The 22,543-nt window shown below is 43.0% G+C and overlaps 1 protein-coding gene across 3 annotated transcripts in view; it reads left to right on the top strand.

Moving 5' to 3' along the window:
* Positions 1–398: 398 nt before the first annotated feature.
* Positions 399–22,543, top strand: part of AATK (apoptosis associated tyrosine kinase) — an 89,100-nt gene continuing 66,955 nt past the window's right edge. For all 3 annotated transcript variants that reach the window (XM_048489919.1, XM_048489918.1, XM_048489916.1), the window contains exon 1: positions 399–1,260. In XM_048489919.1, coding sequence (XP_048345876.1) covers positions 1,173–1,260 — 88 coding nt within the window. In that variant the 5' untranslated portion in view covers positions 399–1,172. The remainder of the gene's footprint in view (positions 1,261–22,543) is intronic.

Genomic DNA, 22,543 nt, shown 5'->3' with positions numbered 1-22,543 from the left:
GTTTCTTTCGGCTTCGCCAAAACAGACCCCTGCCATGGCCACTCAGCGTGGGAACTTGCTTGAAAGCTATCCAAGCCCGAGGTTGTGCAGGTAGCCAAGAATGTTGCCTGGAGCCCAATTAGCCCCGCTGCGTGTGCCAATCTCAGACTGTCGCGTGCCTGCCCTCCCGCGCGGATTGCGCGCGCGCAACCTTTCCCGGGCGAAGAGCGTTTCGCGAGTGTGCGCGTGAGCTCACCCGGCTCACACTTGGCTGCACGTGCAGTGCAGCCCCGCCCCCTTCTTCACCCTTGCGCGCGCCAGTCCGTGGCACCTGGGCGAGCGCTGCCCGGATCCTTCCCTGTCCCCCCTCCCCGTCTGTTCCTTTCCTGCTGCTTACTGCAGTGTTTGGGGGAGGGCAGAGCTGGAGCAAGATGGCGTTGCTGCTTCTCCTAGGGTCAGCACTGGAACAGCTCCTTCCTTTGCGCTCCCACTAGCACCGGCAGCTGCTTGAATGGTGCAGCCGCTCTGCAGCTTCCAATCCTTCCCTGGGGTTACTGCTACCGCGAAGGACCCCTCCCCCCCAATTTTCAGCGGCTCTTGTTTTGGTGCAAAGCTTTCCCTCCCCGTGTGGCGGCCGGGGAGGGGGGGCCGGTGAGTGTGTGATGCCATTTTTATGATTTTTTTTGCAAAACACTCATTAGTCTGAATCTCTAGCCTGGGCCCTGCACCGGGTCAGGTGAAATTTGATTTTGCAAGCAGCTTCTTTTGCGTTTTTTAATTTTTTTGCATTCGCAGCCCCGAGTGCCTGAGTGCTTGCAGTTAAAAGGTGGGGGGGGAGCAACTCGCTTATGCTGCCACTTGCAACTGTGGCAATTACAACCCGAGCCCCCTTAATCTTCCCATGGAGGATCTAATCTACTAAAAAAATACCTGAAGGAGACGCATTGGGATAATAACATGGAGGAAGAGGAGGAGCTGCAGTACTGAATTCCCTGGCTGCGCTATCAGGAGGAGAGATGGTGATTTTTCATGTAGCACCGGTGCAAGTTCTGGAGTTGTGAGAGCTTTGAAAGCCCCCCCTTTCCCACCGCCTCACCTGCCCAGCGCCCGCCGCCTCTGTCATTTGGTTTGGATTCCTTTTCTCTCTCTTTTCCTCATCCCCCCATCACCCCCCCCCACTTTTCTGCTTTGCCATGGGAATGGTGGCAAATCTCGTGGCTATTGTCATGTCGGCTTCATTTTTCAACCCCAGCTTTGCCTTCAGTTCGCACTTCGACCCCGGTAAGTTGATTTATTTCTGTGGCTTTGGGGCAAAAACAACTAGCTAACGATCCTTTCTTTTCTCCACTGGAAAAAAAAATCACTCCTCTTTCCCGTTTCTTCTCCTGTTTGTTTGGATTCCCCCCCCCCACTCCTGCCCCCTCCCCCCACCGCAGCTCCAGGAGTTTGATTTTGGAGCATGTTGTTCTTTCCTCTTGCAGGCAGCTATCCCCCCCCCTCCCCGCTGCGCTTTTTGCATTTAACCCCTTATTGCACCAGGTCGAACTCTTTGATTCTGCACCGACCCAAACGAACCTGAACCTCTGCATTTGCGTTTTAAGAAAGCACCCAGAGGAATAGATCCTTCTTGTAAAGTTGCATCACCATTTTACAGCTATTTTGCCTTCCCCTTCCCACTACCGTTTTTGGAAATTTGGGGGTATGGAAAGAGTTCCTGGGCACCTTGAGACAGCTCAAAGCCTCATTCTTACTGATGTTTTACTTCCTTGGAGTCTTGTCTTGCATGATACTCAGTAGTCACTGTTTAAAATGTGGTGGTGGTAGTGGTATGTGTATATGTGTGTTAAGAGTTTGTGTGAGCCATTGCCTGGAATGTGCGAAAAGATGCAGTTGCATAAGGTTTATGATGCCCTTTCTGGGCCTTCACTCTGCATTCTGGAAAGGGTTGCTTTGTGTAAAGTCAAACCCAAACAGGGCTGTGGGCAACGGTTTGTCTTCCATTGAGGCCTTCTGAATTAGCCTCCCTTGGCTAGAGGATGATTGATAAACCTTTTGAATGGGTAATTGCTGGTCCTTGATTTGTGGAGGGACAGCAGATTGTCTTTGCAAGGCAGAATTGTTGCATCCCAGAGGGACTTGAATCTCCTGGTGACAGGTTTCACTGCTTTCCCCAGCCAGAAATTCTGAAAGGTAGAAACCTAACCCCTTTGGTGCTATCCCAGTTTGTTCCTGAAGTGGGTTTTATGTTCATTGTCTTACTGACTTGTGCTTTACGGTTGGAATCACTTTGAGTTCCCGTGGGGGTGTAGTTCATGAAACTGCTGCCTCATCTCTTTCAGAGGGGTTGTGCTTCCCTGGTCCTTACCTGCACGCTGGCAGAAGACTGAGTCAGTTAGCTATGAATGAAACATGAATTTGTCCTTAATACCTTCACATGTAACTTTTATGCTCTCTGCTGGAATTGTCAACTGAAAACAAACAGGCCATGATTGGCTCTCCTTTTTTTTTTTTGTGAAGAAAGATCATGGCATAATTTTCTGGATTCCACTGCAGTTGTATCATGTGGACCTGGAGTGATGTGTTAGCTACAGGCTGAATTTTTTATCTAAAGATGCTTATCAGATGACAAATGTTTGGAGAAATAGGGAAAGTTAAGCTAAATTGAACCCACACTAAGCACAGTTATTTGTTTACACCTGGCCGCTTTGGTGCTTTTCTGTGTTACACAATCTTCTGCAAAAGACAATATGGTGAAATGCTAGTTTGCTACTTTACAGTTTTAGCATATGAGATAATGTACAAGTTCATCTCAGGAGCTGTGTGTTATCAAAGTCGATACTTTGCAGGTTTTACGTTATAGAGTACATGTCCACAGTGAATATGTGTCAACTTTCTTATTTATTTTTGTTACTGTTTCAATGGAGGGCTTGACCTTTTAATTTACCATTCTGGCCACAGATGGAGATTGGTAAACAGATGGGGATATGATAACTTTGCTTTCATTGTGTGTTGAATTCATTGTGTGTTGAATTACTTACATTTTCAAAAACCCTTGACAATGTCCCTTTCCTAAAAGCAACAAAGACATCTAGTAATAACAGGTATAAAGGAATGTATACTTGGAAAACGTTCTTATTTGCTAACATGGTATTAACTATTACCACTCACGGAAAAGATTTTGTTATTTAAGGTTAGCATCCTGAAAATGTTGACTTAATGCATGCAGCCATCAAAACCGCAAACGTTGTTAGATACTCTTAGGTAAACGTATAAGAAATAATGCAGAAAGAATTAGAATGTTTCTATATTAATCACTGGATGTGTTGTGTGTTCACACTGTGAATAGTGCATGAAATTCTGGCTGCATATCTTAAAAAGTACATACTAGAAAAGTGTCTGGATAACAGCTACAGAAATTCCATGGGAGGAAAGACGAAAAAGGTTGGATTTTCTTTTTCAGTTTAGAAAATGTGTACCTGAATATACTTGAAAGGAAGATGACTGTGAATGTAAGATGATCCCCCCCCCTCAGTGTAATGCCCCAAATTATTTTTATTATTGGACATAACTGTCGCTTGTATGCAAGTTTAAGACAACCTTTTCTTTTTTTGATGGTATAGTTTGGGGAAAAAACCTAGTCTACCATTTGAAGAAATACAGTAAAATGTGAGTTGATTAATTTTACATAATTCTTGAACTAAGGGGAAGTCAATGAAATGAACACCTAGCCTACTCTAAGTAACCTTACAAAAGAGGACACCTTGAACAGTTCTTTGCCACCAGAAACGGTAACTGACCAGTTGTGTGGAACTGTGGCTTTCTGACATAATTCTCTGGATTGGATTTATTTTGACCATGCACGGCTGACCTGCATGATCCACAGGGTGTCCTAAGTTGATGGTTTCATCAGTTCTCAAGTGTGCCATGGAATCCGCATCACAGCAGTGGTGCAGTTGCTTCCCTTACATTTGCTTGGCTTCCTGAATGGGGTCATCCTGGGTCATCCCATCCAACATTATTCCAGATTTTTGGCAAAAGTGTGCAGGGTAGTGCAGATGTAACTTTTTCACAGGGAGGCTTAGTGGATGGGTTTTTCTTACGTTTAGTGCCTGGCCCATTGCCATAGCTGGATTTGGAAAGATATTTTATCTGAGATCAGGCTAGTGAGAGGCCTTGTTTGTTGTTTACCTTTCCTTTTAAGTACTTGATTTGGATCACTTGCTTGAGTCATTTGAAAGTATTTGCTCTGCAGGTTAATACTTGTGTTTTGTAGGTGCTGTCTGATTGGTACACACAGTATTCTGATTTTGTGAATTGATGTGGGGACCCTGTGAGAGCTGTTTGGTATATGGAGAGTCCAGCCTTATAGATAGTCTTTTAGTGGCCTTTTTGACTTTTAATTTTTTTTGTTTTGTAACATTATTTGATCTTGTTCTCATTTTGTGGGAAAATGTTCTTGGGACCAAGGAGGAAAGGCTTGTTGCAAATGTCACCACTTCTTTTTCCATGCCCCCTTGCCACGCCCCTCCCCCTGAGATTATAAAGGGTAGGTGGAGAGAATTGTTATTTGACAATTTCTTCTACTGTGTATATCCCACACCTTCTGCAAGGACATCAGGGTGGGAGGCCTCTGGGGGTTTTTCTCACAAGCACTGTGAACTAGTTTAATCTGTGGAAAAATTACCACCCCAAGGTTACTCAGTGAGTTTGATGGTACATAGCCTGCATGGGATTTGAGCCCATGTCTCCCCAATCCAAACTTCACAGTTTAACCACCGTACCCTACTGGCCTCCTAAGTGATCATGGACTCACTGTTTCAAGCCACTCTACTGCATCAGCAGGATAAGTCTATCAGATGGATGAAACATAGCAATGCAAGTGGATTTTTGATCAGATAGGTAAGTCACCAATAATTGTTTTGTTTCTACATCCTCTAAGCAATTAGAAGTAGGGAAAAGATTCACAATCATTTTTTTAACTCAGTAATGGAGGGATTTGATTTAGTAGGGAATATAGAGGCTTGGTGGGATGGTTTCCATGACTGGAATGTAGTAGTGGATGGATATGTGTTGTACAAGAAAAACTAACAAACTGAAGAGGAGACAGAGTAGTTATATGAGAGGGTTTGCTTGTCAGGGAATACTGGAGGAAGTGGGTGACAGTCCAGTGGAAAGTATCTGGGTGAAGATAAGGGAATGAAGGACAACAGTATTGTAGATGGAGTCTGCTGCAGAGCACCTGATCAGGCTGAAGAGGTAGATGCTGACCTCTTTGAGCAGCTTGATGGGGTATCCAAACATGACTTGGTAGTTACAGGTGACTTCAACTTTCCTGATGTGTGCTAGGAGACAAAATCTACTAAGCATCCACAGTCATGCAACATGCTGACCTGTCTGACAACTTCTTTTCAGTGGTTTAGAAAGCTATGAGGGGCTCAATGGCACTCAACTTAATATTAACCAACAGACAAGAGTTAATAGATGAGTGAAGGTTTGTACGGGAGAGGGCACTCCTTCAGGTATGCTGACCCCAAGCCATCGACCACTGTCAGGCCAAGTGGACTTTAGTGACTGTGATGGTCATCTGTTTTGCTGGGATAAAATTTCAGCTTGATGCAATATTTTTGCACTTGTCTTAGTGGTGGAGATTCACGTGAAATACTTCATGTGGATTGTTTTCTTAATACTTCTGAATAGGGTGTGATTTGAAGTCAGCGCAAACTGACGTTCCTTCTGAAAACAATATGGCCCAACTCATCAATAGCCTATAATCGGTTTGCATGATGATCCAGTTAGAAGAATGAGAACATATGGGTTTCCTTTGTAAGTAATTGAAAAATATACTGTTATGGTGGAAGAACGTATGAAAGTGAATGGCAGGGAAGGTCATGCCTCACTAGTCTGCTACAACTTCTCATGACTTTTGGATCTGGCTAGCATCAGAGACAGTATACTGGGTAAAATAGTTTGATATAGTAATGGTTTGATCATATGTTCTCACTAGTGTTCCAGTTCCTGCCAATGGAGAGATCAGTGTTGCTAATAGCTTTATAAAAGGAGTTTGAACAAGACAAAGAGCCTATTTTTAATAAGGGGAATCCTGGGCCCTCTGTAGGAGATGTGTTTCATAGCTTGGGTGTGCAGGGCATGAAGGGACCTCATCATTTGTCTCCAGAGATTTATTTTAAGGTGCTTTAGGAGACATCTGGCTGCTCTGGAATGGTGCTGATTTGGGCTGTTGACATGCCTTTGCTGGTGAAGAGGGAAATGTTTTTACTAGCCTTCAGCATTTCTCTTCTCTGGCCTCACCAAAGCTGGTGTTGTGAAGGCAATGAAGCTCTACCTTTCAACCAATTTGGAGTCAAGTTAGAGATGCTCCTTCTCATGAAGTACACAAGACTTGCCCAAACCAAGGGGGAGGCTGAGAAGGGGGAGAGAGACAGTGGTGGGATTCAAATAATTTAACAACCAGTTCAGGTGATGGGATTCAAATAATTTAACAATTGGTTGTTTACAAGCAGCAATTTAACAACCGGTTCTGCCAAAGTGGTGCAAACCTGCTGAATCCCACCACTGGTTCAGAGAGATTAACCCAGTGGTGCCCAGCACAAGAGAACTGAGGGGAGGGATCTCATCACTATCGGGTCTAGAAGGATGTTGAGCATATGTGCCTTACCTTTATACTGAGTTAGTCAATTGGTCCATCTAGCCAAATTTCAGCTCTGACTGAGACTTTGCAAGATTCCAGGCAGATGTCTTTTCCAGTCCTTCTAGTTAGGAACTCTCTCACTACATATGTCATATTAGTGTTTCATTAATCTCCAGCCTGGGATTTTGCCTTGGTGTGATAAGGCTGTCCAGATAGTGGTAATGTATGTATAGTGACTAAACAAAGTGCTTAGCATGTGCAGCAGCATGTGGATAAGTTCTTTTTTCCTACCAGTATCATTTTTAAATTGAGCTTTAGTTGTAGATGCTGACAATCAACCCTAAGTGATTCTTTCTGCATGAAAAGCATCTGCTCTGTTGCTGAGCTATGGTCCCCTTCCCATAGGAATGTTGGATTATGGTGGCTTCAAATGCTACTGAATTGAAATCGCAGCTGTTATGAATTGGGGCAACTTTGATGCTAAAATAATATATGTTTATTTGCAGTACAGGGGGCAGAGCAAAATTGATGGATGACTTGGGAAAACTCAGAGCAAGCAAAAGCATCTGAGACCCAGCATGGTCCAATGGTTAAAGTGTCATACTAGGATCTGGAGGATGTAAGTTAGAATTTCCTCTTGTACCAAGGATGTAGGTAAGGGGGGGTTCTTGGGTTCAACCCCCCCATTACATGTCCAAAGCTCCACCCCCATTTGTGGTGTTTTTGTATTTTTTCCGGTTTTTGGCCTGCAGGGGGCGCATTTTTAGGCTAGCAGCTCCAAAATTTCATGGATTTGTTGGGAGACTCTCCTGATGACACCACCCAGGTTTGGTGAGGTTTAGTTCAGGGGCCCCAAAGTTATGGACTCCCAAAGGGGGGCCCCCATCCCCCATTGTTTCCAATGAGAGCTAATAGGAGATGGGGGCTACACATTTGAGGGTCCATAACTTTGGATCCCCTGAACCAAACTTCACCAAACCTGGGTGGTATCATTAGGAGAGTCTCCTAAAGATAGCCTGAAAGTTTGGTGCTTCTAACTTAACAAATTACTTCAATGACATTCCCAAATTTCCCCAGATTCTCCTTTTAAATCCATTCCCTTTGGCATGGATTTAAATCTGAGGTCCCCAGTTTAAACATCAAAAGTGATGCTGTTTCAGGGTGGGGGATAATCCACCCCAAAACAGCGTCACTTTCATTGTTTTAACTGGGGACCTCAGATTCTCCCTTTAAGGTGGATTTAAAAGGAGAATCTGGGCTCCCTAGTCTAAACAACATTGAAGGTGTTGCTGTTTGGGGGTGGATTCCAGTATCGTAGCGGCTACCCATGGGGTTTTTTTTGCAAAACTCAGATTTTGCACCAGGCTCCATTTTCCTTAGCTACACCTCTGCCTGGAGGGGAGGGCAGAAGGGACTGCTGGCTGCTGGCTGGGAGACCAGCTGGTGGGGGGTGGGGGGGCAGGGCAGGGGAGTCTGCTGTCCCTGGCCTTGGAGAGCCACTTTTATAAGCATGGAGGCCAGGGGCGGGACTTGCGGAGGTGTGGCCACACCCCAGGGGCGGGTGGGGGCATGGCCCGCCTCCCAAACCCCCCATAAAAATCTATACCTACATCACTGCCATGGAAGCTCACTGGGTGACCTTGGGCTAGTCATATATTGTCAGCATAACCTACCTCAGCAGGTTGTGGTGAAGGTAAAATGGAGGAGAGGAGAATAGTGTTCACTGCTTTGGGTCCCCATTGGAGTGAAAGGTAGGATACAGTGGCAGAGCTACAATGGGGAGAGGGGGGACAAATGCCCCAAGTGCAGGCATGGGAGGGTGGAGAATCGCTACCCCACCTCTCCCCTCCGGCTGCCTCAAGCCGTCTCCGTGGCCTGCAGCAGCCTCCGCAGTCCACAGCAACTCCCAAGGAATGCAGCAGGCTGCTTTTTTGCTTTAAAAAGGTAGGTGAGGGGTGTTTTGGGGCCGTGGGGGGGCACGGGGGACGCGGCCATCATTTTGCCCCGGTTGCCATTTTCCCTTTGTACAGCACTGGTGAGATATAAATAAAGTTTTTGAAAATTGTCACCTTTCCTCTGCTGGAAGATCTGAGTTTGCCTGTAAGGTGCCCAAAGCCAGTTTGCTCCCTTACAAAACCCAAGAGTATAGTCTGTGGTGGGAAATGGAGATCTAGCACCTCAGCTGTTGCTAGTTCAAATAAGGGAGAAGGCCCTGCCATACTCCTGAAAAAGGGGTACTCAACCATGTGCTCCTCAAGTGTTGTCTTTGGTCATTGTCCCGTCCTGGAACCTCAGTAAACTCATTCAGAGGTGATAGAGGCTGAGCCATTCCTCCAACAAGGAAGAGGAACTTACACAGAATGTAAACTAACTCTAACTGGCAATGGATAGTGTTTCTTTCTTTGAGTCTCTAGCCAATCTTGCTATATTTTTCTGAGTTGTAGAATACTTTCTAGCTGTCTGTGCTTACTGATTAAATTAAGTTTATGGTGGAATAAAGCTCTTTTTAGAAACCGAGTTTGATCCTTGGGAAAGAGGGATTACCCTGCATAAAAGGGTTACCACATTAGTCCTTAATTCTCTCAGAGGACTGGCACAGGTATCCAGAGATCTGCCCGTTGTGCATTCAGAATTGCTAGGACTGACTAGAGTTTTGCCAGTCAGCTAAATAAATCGTGAGATCCTCAGTGACACTTGACCCACTGACCATTCAATGAATAGGATGGGCTCAACTGATCTTAATGAAAGGAGTTTTCTTAAATGGTATCTTGAGGCAACATGGGAATTGGGTTGTAGAGGGCAGGAGGTATATTATGAATCCATAGTACCTTGGGGGGGAAAAGTGGTCAATATAGATGTAGGTTTCAGTACAATATTGCAATAATACAATGTTAACATTTAAAACATAGTTCCTAAACACAGTATAAGGCCACAAGCCTATTCTACAAAGGACCAAACCCTTGTCTGTATTTGAAGTCTCAGAGGTGAACTAGTCCTTATAGAGAAGAGTATTCCATCAACAAGGCCCTGTAGAATGCCAATCTTGCTTCTACTGGAGAAGGCTCCCATAACAGAACTCTGTTGGCAAATTTCCACCCTCCCAAATCATAAGTTACTCTGGTTCAAGTCATGTAGATTTTTTAAGGTGAACATCAGCATCTTAAATTCAGCCGAGAAATAAATTGACAGCAAGTGTGATACTGTTCATATTAGTAATCTCTAATCCTTTTGACTATCAGCAGTGAACCCACTGAATTGTTTGAATTGCCTTGAAAAGCAGGTCCACATTGAATAGTCTAAATCTGAAAATTATCAAGGCAGGTGCGATGGTTGAAAGGTCATTTCCAAAAGAGGGTAAAGCTGGTGAATCACCAAAGATAGAAATAGTTGCTCCAAGCAGCAGATGCCTCCTGAATGTCTAGGAGTGCTGGATCCAGGAGCATTCCCGAGGCTGTTTATTTGATCTTATAAGTGACTCCATTCAGAACAGGCAAGACATGCATTTCATTGCTCGTTGCCGAAAGGATCAGATGTGCAGCTTATAAAAGTCAGCTCTGCAGTAGGTACTCATATGTCATCAATGACAAAAAATACAGTTTACCAGCTTTGGATTTTATGCCAGTTGTGGCCTTTCCTGAAAAACATGATTGGGCCATGATTATCCATGCTATGGTAACATCTTTGTTAGATTAGAACAACGCCATATGTCTTGGATCCCATGGAACATTTATGTTAGTTGAGCTGCTCTTTCCACTGCCTTCCTGCAGCAGCCCCAAATAATCTTCTGAAATATTGCCCCAAAGAACCCCAAAGAACAGCATGGGTGGGAAAGAGTTAAGAGGTCTGCAGTGGGAGGGGCAAATTGTATAATTTATCCCCTTTCAGTTTGTGAAAATCCTTCATGAGATCTACCCTATGTGTGGAATTTCCTGTGAAAACTATTAGAAAATTTTATTTGGTTCAGAATATAGCTATGAAACTATTGCTTAAAGTGCTTTTTTGGCAATCAGATGTTTCTTGACACAATTCAAAATGTTTTTTTTTTAACGGACAAATTCCAAGATGTCTGTGACTTGAGTACCTTGACTGCCTGTTTCCCTATAAACCTAGCAGGCTGTTAAAATCTTTGGCCCATATGTGAGGAGGTGGGTAGCTTCCAATTGTTGGGTAGCTTCCAATTGTTGCATGATGTAGCGGAGAGAATCTTGGACAGACTTAGTACACCGACTGGTTAAGCATTGTTTCTTCTCTTGGAGGAAGTTCTCTGTCTTTTCATACAAACGGTTAGATTTAATCTCGGACATCTTCAGTTAAAGTATTTCAGCAGGTGGTAAACACCTTCCACAGCCTGAGGGCCTTAGACTCTGGACAGCTGCTGTCATATACATCCCTGCTCATCTGCCCTTTACCTATTCCAATGGATTTCTTAGGCATGAAGTAAAAATGTGTCAATTTACCTTAGATATGTATATTTGTATTCACTTGAGTGTTTGGTGGAGCATAATGGATTTTGCTTCTTTTTAAGCTTGCTTATAGTTATGCATTTCTTTTACTTTAGGTTATTTGTTTTGTATTATTTTTATTAAATCAGCCACATTTAAGCACCTGCTCGTTCAGCTCATGTCATGATCGTGTGTTACAATCATGAGAGTGAAAAGTTTGCTGGGCTGTTCAGCTCATGTGCAAACCATTTGGGCATGTCCAGGGGAAATTGCCATGTCTGCATATGTGCAAAAATGCAATTATTAAAGGCCCCGTCAGTAATAATTAACTGACTCTTTTTCTAGGTGTTCTACAAGGTTTATATTCTCTCCTGTAGGAATGATCTAGCCAGACATTTCACAGACTCCAGGTAGGACATAAGGCTAAGACAGGTGAAGGAAGAATCACTAGGTGATGGCAGTTTCTTGTTTTCCTAGTTGAATGCAGTGTTATTGTGCATTGTGTAATCTATGTACACAATGAATCAACATATCTAGTCTTATGGAGAAAGAAGCCTAATAATTCTGGTTACGCAAATGACTGTATGATACTCTTTTTTACAAAGTCCAGGGTAGATTTGCCTTTCAATAGGGCATGTTTCAGAGGCCCTTAGGGGAATGACAGCATGCTTTCCCTTCTGAGACAATTTTCCTTTGGATTACAGTATTTTAATAGTTGTCCTCCCATTCATAGGTATAATGTCTTATTTGTATCTCATGTGGTGGGAATGAGGCGGCTGAGGTTAGGATTAAAAATGTCTTTTTTGGGAAGAGATCCTAAGTTTTCTTCATCTTAGTCAGGGGGATGCTATCTAGGTGACTGAGATACATTCCCAAACCAATGTAACTGCTTAAAACAACAAACTAATGCTGCTAGAAAGATATATATAACCAGCCTGCTATACGTATCCACTGCCTTCTGTGCATTCTTTCCTTGATCTTTACTTTATGGCATCACATGCTTTGTAGACAACTAGACTTCCCCTGGTACCTCTGTCCCATGAGAACTGTGTTACATCCATCATCTCATCAGGCAGGAGCCAGGTGGCTTTCTCTTGCTATCTTGCTACCTTGGGGTGACTCAGCTCCAGAGACTGTTTTTCACAACCTCTTGGGAAAATGGGAGGGGGGCTTCCATAGGGGGGAAAATGGGGACTGTGAATGCCAGCTTCGTCAGAACTGGCTTTGCCAAGTTTGGTGCTTCAATACCTATTCAATAAACACTACTGATCAATACTTCGGAGCCCGTTTATTGGCTTAAAGTTGCAAAACCTAACAATCTTTGGGCCCTGTTATCCCCATATCTACTAGCTCCAAATTTGCATAAATTATGAACGCTAAGATAATTGGCAGACACGTTTTTAAGTTGCATAATTTATTCTGTTTTGCCAGTGATGCAAAGGAATAACAGGTTGGGCAGGATATGAATCAGAATTCTTTGACTATTGGAAATTGTCTTACACTTCCATCTGACTTACAGTGAATGCTCCCACCACAACAGTTTTCAGCAAGGTATATATCTTGAGAGAAAGGAAGATGTTGTAGCACCCATAATCACAAAGCAAGGGCATGAATGAAGACATTTTTCTGCTATATTTTTTCACAGTACTTTGGTTTCAAGCACCACAGGATGTACTGCTAAATTTGCTGAGACAAGAGCTGGGGCAGGCATGTTCCTCTGTCTGGGAAGCCAGGATTGTCAGATTTTCATTGATCTGGAGGCTGTCCAATAGTGCCTTTTATTACTCCCACAACACTGTTTACAGTATATGAGTGCTGTCAAAAACTATTTTGCCTGAGTCCACTTGGCTGTTCAAATGTCTCAAAAATACAAGGGGATTGTCACTGGGTCCCAGTTTCATCTATTGAAGAGTAAGTAAGGCTTTGCCGGCTAGGTTGCGTCTCATTTTTCAACAGTGGAAAAGCTGTGGCTTTATAGGCCCAACTAAACAGCACATGCACATGTTGGTTTTGCTTCCAATCACAAGTAAAGTGTTTCAGAAAAAACAGATTTGTGGATGAGGAGAATGAACCGGCCACACACATACTTATTTCATTACAGGCCCCGTCCCCCATTTTTATTCTATTGGCCATGCTGACAGAGGCTGATGGGAATTGTAGTTCCTGAACATCTGGAGAGCTGCAGGTTCCCTACCCCTGTTCTAGCCAAATCACTTCTGATGTTGGAGTTTATCTGACAAGAAAAGCAGTTATGAACACAGACATTGGGGAGGCAAAGCAAAGGGAAACGTTAGCACCTCTCACTGGGTTTTTTTTTGCTGCTAACACTGGATTCTACTCTCTGTCTGAAGGTTTCTTGTTTAGAAATTTTATATGCTGTTATTTGTGCAACACATTATGGTGCTACATTAGGTTGGAGCTTATGCAAAATTTCTGCTGAAGGAAGGGGCTTGCCTTTGCTTTTTCCTCCTCCATTTTCAAAACAATTTTTTAAAAAATTATATTTGTCATATCGAACTAGTGATGCAACTTTGAGGCAGAGATACAAACAAACAGGATTGATTGGATCAGTTTTGTCAGTTTCACATAGAATTTGCAGTGTTAGTGTTCAGGCAGAGATACAAAAAAGCAGGGCTGTTGGATCAGCATTGTTAATTTCATATTGAACTAGCAATCTAATGTTAGGTCAGAGGGTGATTTTGAAGATGGGGTGATTGAATCAGCAAGAGAAAACTAAAATGATGGGGTGATTGAAAAGAATGCTAGGAGTATTTTGCTGTATGTAATTGGGGATTGCTGCAGTAATGATTGTGTATTATTGCATATCAAATATGCCCAAAAATCTGGTTCTCTATGGGGTGTGGTGGGTTACAGGTTTCTGTTCCTTCAAGTAATGGTGCCTACTCCAGGAGTTGTTTTGACTTCCATCTTGGGTTGGTAATTCTCAATAATAGAAATGAAGGCCAAGCCATTTTTGAATTGCTGTTTCAAAATGTAACTGCACAACAACATTAGAATGCCTGCACAAAAGAAAAAAAGGAGGGAGAGGGTTGTTTTTCTGCATCATGGATGACATTGTACCACCATTAGAAATCATAATGTTTCAACAGTTGTGTTTGGAATAAATGCAACTGCAGAAACTGGGGGAAAAAAACAAAATGGCAGGGGAGGATATTGTTGAGGAGGTATTGATAATCCTCTGGTTTGAAGAAATGCACTGCTTGCTCAGGTACCTGCACCACTTGCCCCAATTAGAACATGGCAGCAGCAGTGGGATGGTTACTCTTCACGCTGGAATGTTACACTCTACCGAGGATGGAGTTTAGTGGATGCTATCACCTACTGAAGATGCTAACTGTGAGGGGGGTTGGGTATTTACAGTTGTTTAGTGATCTTATACTGTGTTATTTATATTGATTGTCCTAGTCAGTTTAGGTGCTATATCTTAGGTAGTGAATTGGTTAATTGGTTGTAGTTAATAGCATTAGTGGTAGATATCCCTTCATCTCCCCTCCCCCCCACACTTCCACTGCTGCAGGAGGAGAGAGAGGCTTGATCTATCATTATTTCAATAGATCTAAAATGGTACAAATGCTTGAAATTGAAATAAAGTTTTTAAAAGCTCTCCTGATCATCAGGCAGGGCAGAAGTAAAGTGGAAGAAGGAGTGCAGCCAAGAAGATGCTCTTGTTCCCCAAGTATAAATAAGCACTGTGTAACTCCCACATCCACTCACTTCCACCCCTGTAGAGTGTGTGAGTGTGTGTGTGTGTGTGTGTGGGGGGGTGTCACATGATCCCTGGAAAAGGTGGGGGCTGAGTGGATGGGAGCATTGGATGTATGGCAGGACCAAACACTCTCTGTTATTATATCGATATCGATATGAGAATTTAGAGGTCAGTGTGTTTTGGCTAACCCCATGTGGTTGAGCTTCTTTTCTTTGACTTACATTTACTGACTACCGAAAGATGCCAGCAGGATGCATAGGAAGCAGAACTGAGACATAAACATGGAAGGGGGGATGAGAGGGAAGTATGAGGGAGTGGAAAGGGTGAAGTTAGGTACACTGGCTGTGAGTGGAGGGAAGATCTCTTGGGCAAAGCTGTCCTCACTGGCAAATCTGCCCTGCTTTGGTGGCAAAGCAAATTAATGTGCTGGAAGTGGTGTCGCTTACTGCAGAGAGTATGGAAAGTGAAAATAGGGCTTGAGGAAATACATCCATGCAGGAAATCTTACCGTGACAGTCATTCACCCGAGCTGCGTGGCAGACACCTTGTGCACAATCAGCCATTGACTGACCGACCAGCAGTATAGTCAAGATATTGTTGCTAATGACTTCTTTGTACAGCAGTTTTTAATATTAGACATTTTGGGCAAAGCTCTGCCTTTCATTTCACTCATTCTGAAAGGTGGAAAAAACTTTCCCCCTCCCCAACTTTTCAATTGAAAAAATTGAAAAAGGTCCTCAGGCTTTTACATGTTGCACATTCTGAGTGAGATTAATCATGTATTACAAATATACAGATTAAAACAGTTAACAAAATACAGATAATAGACCTCAGGAACTCAGAACATCAGCTCAAGATAATGAGTGGAAGGTCAGTCTAATAATAATTAGTAATAAGGATTAGCTGGCAGAGCCAGTAGTGCTCTGTCGGGCCTTCCTGATTTTACTTGATATCCAGGCAAACTTGGCAACAGAATACGTTAGATTTTTATTGGTATCTGATAACAGTATTTTAACCTTTTCTTTCTTAGCCAAAGGAATGTTTGTCTGGTCAAAGGACAGAAGCATCCAACGTATCTCATCATAGTATGAGCATTCAAATAATATGTGTTCCAGGAGAGTTTCCAACACCTCCTATTTGACCCAGCTGCAAATTCTGCCCTCAGTTGGTACTTTGTTATAAATCATTTGGTATAATTGAAGCCGAAAGGGAGTTGTAGCGGAGTGGAGCTGTAGAGCTCTTCGATAGTTAGATTAAGCAAAGAAGTAAGATAAGGCATTATTGAAAGTTTATTCAGCCCTATTTTGCTGAAGATTGCGTGTTTGAGTTTATTCGAGTGGAGTGTTGCCTCTACGACATCTATGATTCTAAGTTTAACAAGATCCCTAGCTCTATCATAATTTCATGCTGGTAGTGGTTGTTGGGAGAGTCCATAATATGATAGTTTCCGTAAAACTGCTCTAAGCCACGGGGGAACAAATATGTCCAGACAAGACAAGTCTTGCAAGACCCCTCTGGCTTGTCGCATAGCCTGAGCCAATATATTATAGAGAGTGTCCATGGTTTTGCTTGTACTGAAATTAGGCCCAGTCTCTATACGCATGATACAGCGTTCGAGAAATGTTGTTTGGGAGCTGTAAGTAGGATGGACCTCAAGAATTTTGACTGAGAGACGCTCAAGATTGCAGAGGGGGCCGGACATGGTGAGTGGTGTACCATATGATAGTTGTGCCAATGATTTGGCCTTAAATAGTTTGATAGCAGCAGGAATATAGTGCCCACCTCTGTTCCAGAAATAATTTCTAATAGCTCCAGAGCTTCTAGACGCATTTGCAACAGCATATTTGATATGAGAGCGTTCTAAGTCCTGATGACTGAAATACTACATGAATATTTGTAGAGTGGAGACCTGCTCCAATTTTTTCCCATTTTAATTTCCATATGTGGCGTTTAGGTCTAGTAGCGCATAAACCATCACTTTGGTTTTTTCATAGTTAATTTCTAACTGGTTTTTCTGAGAATAGTCAGTAAGGGTCCTTAGGGCTCTCCCCTTAGGCCAATGGGGGGTTCTAGAGATAAGAGCTAGATCATCCGCATATAGAAAGTAAAGAGATACTTTTGTCAGCAATTTTGGGGGGGATGGAAGTTTGGGTTATTGAATAAGGCTACAATATCATTGATGTAAAAATTGAATAAGGAGGGGGCCAAAATACAACCCTGCTTGACCCCTCTGCTACTTTTGATTTCATTTGTTAGATAGCCTTGTGGGTTATATTTTACTTTAATGTAATTATTCTGATAAAGTGCCCTGATTAGCATTGGTAACCGTTTATCTATATGGGTACTAAGCAATTTGTTTCAAAGTAAATCTCTTGAGATAGAAGATCAAAGTGGATTTAAAGTCCACACAGGCAATATAAAGAGAGGTCTGGGGCTTTGATGCGTATTTAGCTATGAGATGGTCCATGATTACACAGTGATTCTGTGTTGAATATCCCTCTCTGAAGCCCCCCTGTTCTTCTGCTAAATGGTTCCCTTGTTCCAGCCAGTCTCTCAGTTTCCAGCATAGATGTTTAGCATATAGCTTGCTGATAGTACTAAGTAGGCTGATGGGCCTATAACTCTCCGGGGTATTCCTATCACCCTTTTTATAGATAGGGACAATTACAGCTATTTCCCAGCCCTTAGGGGTTTTCCCTGATCTATCTATTGAGGTGAACAGTTTTGCCAGGACTGGTACCCACCAATCAGTGTTTCTTTTAATCAGGTCAGGAGGAACAAGGTCAAAACCAGGGGCTTTCCCATAGTGTAACGTGTCAATTAGCTTGCGCACTTCACAGGTGGTGACCTCTGGCCAGTTAGGGAGGAGAGTTGTTGTTTCTACACCATCAGGGCCAGCCAGTTCTAGAGCTGAGTACAGAGCTTTATAGTGAGTTTCCCAAATATCTGGAGGGATTGTAGCAACCGAAGATGGTTTCCGTGAGCAGTTAGATGTGAGGGCGATCTGGCTGCGACATCTGTCACCCCATTGATCGCCAGGGTTGATTCGGCTGATCTGGCTGGCTAGGCGGGTGTCCCCTACCTCCCTCACCGCTCCATGTGCGTCCCTCCCGAAGCTGCGCGCTCGGTGGAAGAGGACGACCATCCCAGATAGAAGGAGTGTACCGTTCTTCGGTCAAGGGTATACGATAGCTGCGCTCCCCTGCTAGAACCTCCAAACAAGCTCAAGGTCCAATCATGTATTAAAATTATTTCATTTGAGAAGAAGAAATATTTCACTTGAGGTTTTTTTATTGGTGCTCCCCACCTGAGGGGGAAACGGGTTTTGTTGTTGTTGATTTCTTCTGCCCCCCGCCCCCAGCTTTTACATTTCCAATAGTTATTCCTTCTCTCTTTCATTATAATTTTTTGTGGAGAAGTAACTGTACACAAACCATCAAGACTTTCCCTTGGATCTGTCAGAAGGAATGCCCCCAGTTAACGAGCTGTGTCACGGTCACCTATTTTCTGTAAGGTTGCTTACCTTTCGCTTTAGACACAGACCAACTCCAGACCTCACATGGGTTTGATCATTCTCGAATGTTAGCTCTTTCTCCCCCAGTCTTGGGCAGTGTTTGGTATTGGTAGGGACAGTAGGCACCATTCGGTTGCGACAGGCATAAATGTGATGCTGAGGAGAAAAAGGAGAGTAAGTTCTATTGTAACAGATAGTATAAACCATGGAGGAGACAGACCACAGAGGAGCATTTTCATGTGGTTGAAACTGCATCTGATTAAAGAGACCTGAATGTGACCTTTTAGGCAGTTATAAGCACAACAGAATTTTGCGTCTCCTAATGAGATTTATTGAAGCATAAGCTTTCATGAGCTCAAACTCACTTGATCAGCATGTTGGTGATCAGATGATGGGAGGGTGTGAGTTATCATGTCATATGTCTGCAGAGCACCCAGCTATCATTCTTAACTATCCTCTGCTCTTCATCCTGTGTGACTGATGAGTAGTGCTTGCATAAAGTTCCAAGGTAAATCTTGATGGTGATTATTCATAGGTTGTTTTAGCCTTATAAACTACTCACTGGAACTGGTAATTGTACACATCCCTTCACTTTAAGAGCAGCTATTCATACTCTACTATGCCAGTCAACTATCCCAAATTAAGAAAAAAACAGAATTTTATATTTGAAGGTTATGATGCTCTTACTGTTGTTGGTCATGGGTAAAGTATCTTTAATCTCAGTACTGGGATAGGCTGAGAGCATTAGAAATGACATACTTTGGTCATTGCTAACTCATTCCTCCTCGAGAGGGAGATGGTAATTGGAACATGAGGGCATCAATAAGGCATTGATTAAGCCAGGAATGGTTTGGAGCAGCTTGGCTGTTATGTGGTGGGTTTGCCACTATGGCTACATTGACCATAGGTGCTTTACAGGAGGAGTTTAAACATGGGCCAGAAATAATTGGCGACATTTTTGTGTCACTGGACAGGATGTGCTCTTTATGCAAGAGGATTTTCCTACTTGAAAAATAGTTGTAGTTGGCTGCATAGATGGACTATTTGGGGAAGAGGCAGAGAATGCTCCCTGTGGCTTGCCTTTTTGATACTTTGGGCAGGGGGGGTGTGTGTTACAACCCCTGAAAATAGAGAACCAGGAATGTCATGTTGCTTTTAAAAAGCGAGAGTCTCTTTTTTTTATAGCTGCAGGTACTAAACAATGGCTGAAATATTGATTGTGCTGAAAGGATGTACATATTGCTTGTCCTGTCAGTCTCCAAAAGTGGAATACAGGAAAGAGTTGAGAGTCTGAATATTGAACTGGACCTGGGAAGATTCAGATTCAAATCTTTGCTCACTAGTAACATACTGGGGGACAATTTTGGATAGAGTTGGACTTGCAATGGTTTCTGTGTTTCAATAAAAGATTGGACAACATGGACTGAATTTGGCTTCCTAGAGAACATGCTGTAAGGTGACACCACATCAGCAATAAATTAATCTAATTACCTGCTTGCTTTCCTCAGAGCATGCATGCAAAGCTGGCCCTTATAGCATGACTTGAAGATGCTTTCCATCCTTCTAAATTTCAGCAACATGCAACCTGATAAAGAGTTGTGAGCAAGCACAGAAGTATTACCATGATTTTGCTCTTAATTGACCTTGGGCTAATTGTCCTCCTCTCAGCCTAACTCATGTGGTTACTGTGAGAATAACAAGGAAAATGGGAGGACTGTTCATGCTGTCCTGACATAGAATCACAGAATCATTTGGTTGAAGGATGTGATAACAATGGAATTATAACAACCAACTCCTAATATGGTTTATCTCAGCTTTTTCTGTGGTAGTACTCACCAGTACTGAATGCTAGCCCCTTGTGGGCAAGCGGTTCTTGGGGAATTAGTAGAAATTGGTACAGCCTCATATATAAGTGCAACTACTGTGTTGTTTTTAAAGTAAAGAAGCGCTATGTTTTATCTTGACTCTATGCACACTTACTTGAATCAAAGTCCCCATTGATTTCAGTGGCGTTCACTTCCAAGCCAGCATGTTTAGGCTGTCAGCCTTAATCCCTCGTTTTGGAATGATTGATGCTTCCTTCATATGAACAAAGGTAAATAGCACTGAATATTGAACAGGTTGTTCTGTATGATTTTTGTACAGTTTGTTGTGAGAATGGCAGACACAATGTGAGACACCTCACAGACGCAGAGTTTAAACACTTAAATATTGATTTACAACAATTTCCTCAGAGTTCCAGGGCAAAATTTAACCATTGCAATCAACAACAAAACTTGTATCTCATTCCTGCTTGCCTTTTGGGCCTAACTTCTCTTGTGTCCTTACTCTTAAACGTAGCATTCATTTTACTTAAAATACTGAAAAAGTGTTGTAAAACTGCTGTAAGGTACACTGCTGAATTATGCAGTAAAAATACAGCACAGTTTGTGTGTTCCTTCTTTACAGAAGTACAGTTTTCACAAGGAAGGTCAAGTTTATCTTAAGTCCCATTAAGCTTTTCTGGAGTCCATCTGTGCTATGCTTTCCAGAGAAGGAGTTTCCCTTATTACTGAGGAACCCAAGAAAAACATGGAGCTGATCTGGTACTGCAAATGTTCTTCACTAAGAACAGATACTACAAAGTCTCTTGTTTTGTACACAAAGCCCAAACCGATACAGAACCTCCATTTGTTGGTCTGGGTCAGGGGTCTGCAACCTGCAGCTCTCCAGATGTTCATGGACTACAATTCCCATCAGCCCAATTGGCCATGCTGACAGGGGCTGATGGGATTTGTAGCCCATGAACATCTGGAGAGCCACAGGTTGCAGAACCCTGGTCTGGGTAAATGCTGTACATCCATGACCACAACTAGTCTCCCTCCCCTAGAATTCCCTCCCCCCAGAATTCTAAACCTGGATTAAGCTTTGTTTAGAACCCAGGTTTGAATCCCCACTCTACCATGGAAACTTTCTGGGTGACCTTTGGCCACTCACACACCCTCAGTCCTGACCCTAGCTATTATTTGAATGGGAGACAGCCAAGGAATACCAGGTTTGCTATAAATCAGCTGTTTCTTGACAGCAAAAATGCCAAACCAGTAAAGGACCCATAGTGAGTGGGTGGGGGACAATGATTGACTCCATTTAAACTTTGCAGTTCTGTCAGTATATCACTGATAATTGGAGACATGTCTTAATTGCAGCTGTCAACACAAAACAGGTGTCAAGGAGTGAGGTGCATGTGCCAACCTGGCAACCACCTGGGTTGTCAAGTGCCTCAGTCCTCATGAGAATGTAGGCTGAGTGCCTACACTTCCTTCTATGCCTGCAGCCAGTGACGTAGGTATAGATTTTTTATGGGGTGGGTTCGGTGTCTGAGGACTTTCTGGCTGTTCCATTCCATGCATTGTTTCAAGCAAGCCGGACATGTAATGGGAGGGGTTTGAACCTGAGAAAAAAAAACCCTTACCTACGTCCCTGCCTGCAGCTCCAGAAAGAGAAGGGCAGCATACAAATGTAATAAATAGTAGTAATGATAATTATAATATATTCCTCTACTTTTGCTTTGAAATTGGAGCACTGTTTTTTGGAGCATCAATTCAGTGGTGTGTTATCACTGCCCATGTTCCAGGTGCATTCTTCTCAAACCCACTTTACTATGTTCTTTTGAGAAAGAAAGCAGTCCAAGCATGTTAAGGTAACATCTGGAGTTTGCATTTTTGAAGGTTCCTCCCACCAACATCTATATGATTTTCCTTTGGTCAGCTTATCACAGCCATCATTTACCTTGCCAACCCCTGGAGGAATTTTTTTACAGTAATTGCTAAAGCACTGTAATAGTTATTTTTATTTAGTTCCCCAGTGACGAGATGGGGAACATAGTGGAATGATGGAGGGCAAAAGTGCAGAAAACTCCCTTTTGAGTGCACTGTTGCTAGTATGAATTCTGGTGCATTCTTTCTGGCAATAAATGCAAAACAGAGACACCCCCCCCCCCCGCAGCCTCTTTCTGCCTGAGAGAGAATGGCTCTTTCTGTGCTAGGAAACAGGCAATTAAATGCATTGAACATGAGCCTTTTTATGGGGGTACTTCAGCATGTAAAGAATGTTTGAGCAGGATTCTAAAGCTTGTGGATGAAGAAAATGACCGTTGGCCAACCATAGCTTTTTTTTCTTGACTAATTAGTTCTATGCAGCCACACATCCTGCTGCAGAATCAAGTATTTCTTATCCTTGCAAATCCTATTAGC

This window comes from Sphaerodactylus townsendi, linkage group LG03 (genome assembly GCF_021028975.2).
Source record: "Sphaerodactylus townsendi isolate TG3544 linkage group LG03, MPM_Stown_v2.3, whole genome shotgun sequence".
NCBI lineage: Eukaryota > Metazoa > Chordata > Lepidosauria > Squamata > Sphaerodactylidae > Sphaerodactylus > Sphaerodactylus townsendi.
The sequence above is the reverse complement of the archived record's forward strand: the minus strand, read 5'-3'. Positions and strand labels throughout refer to the sequence as shown.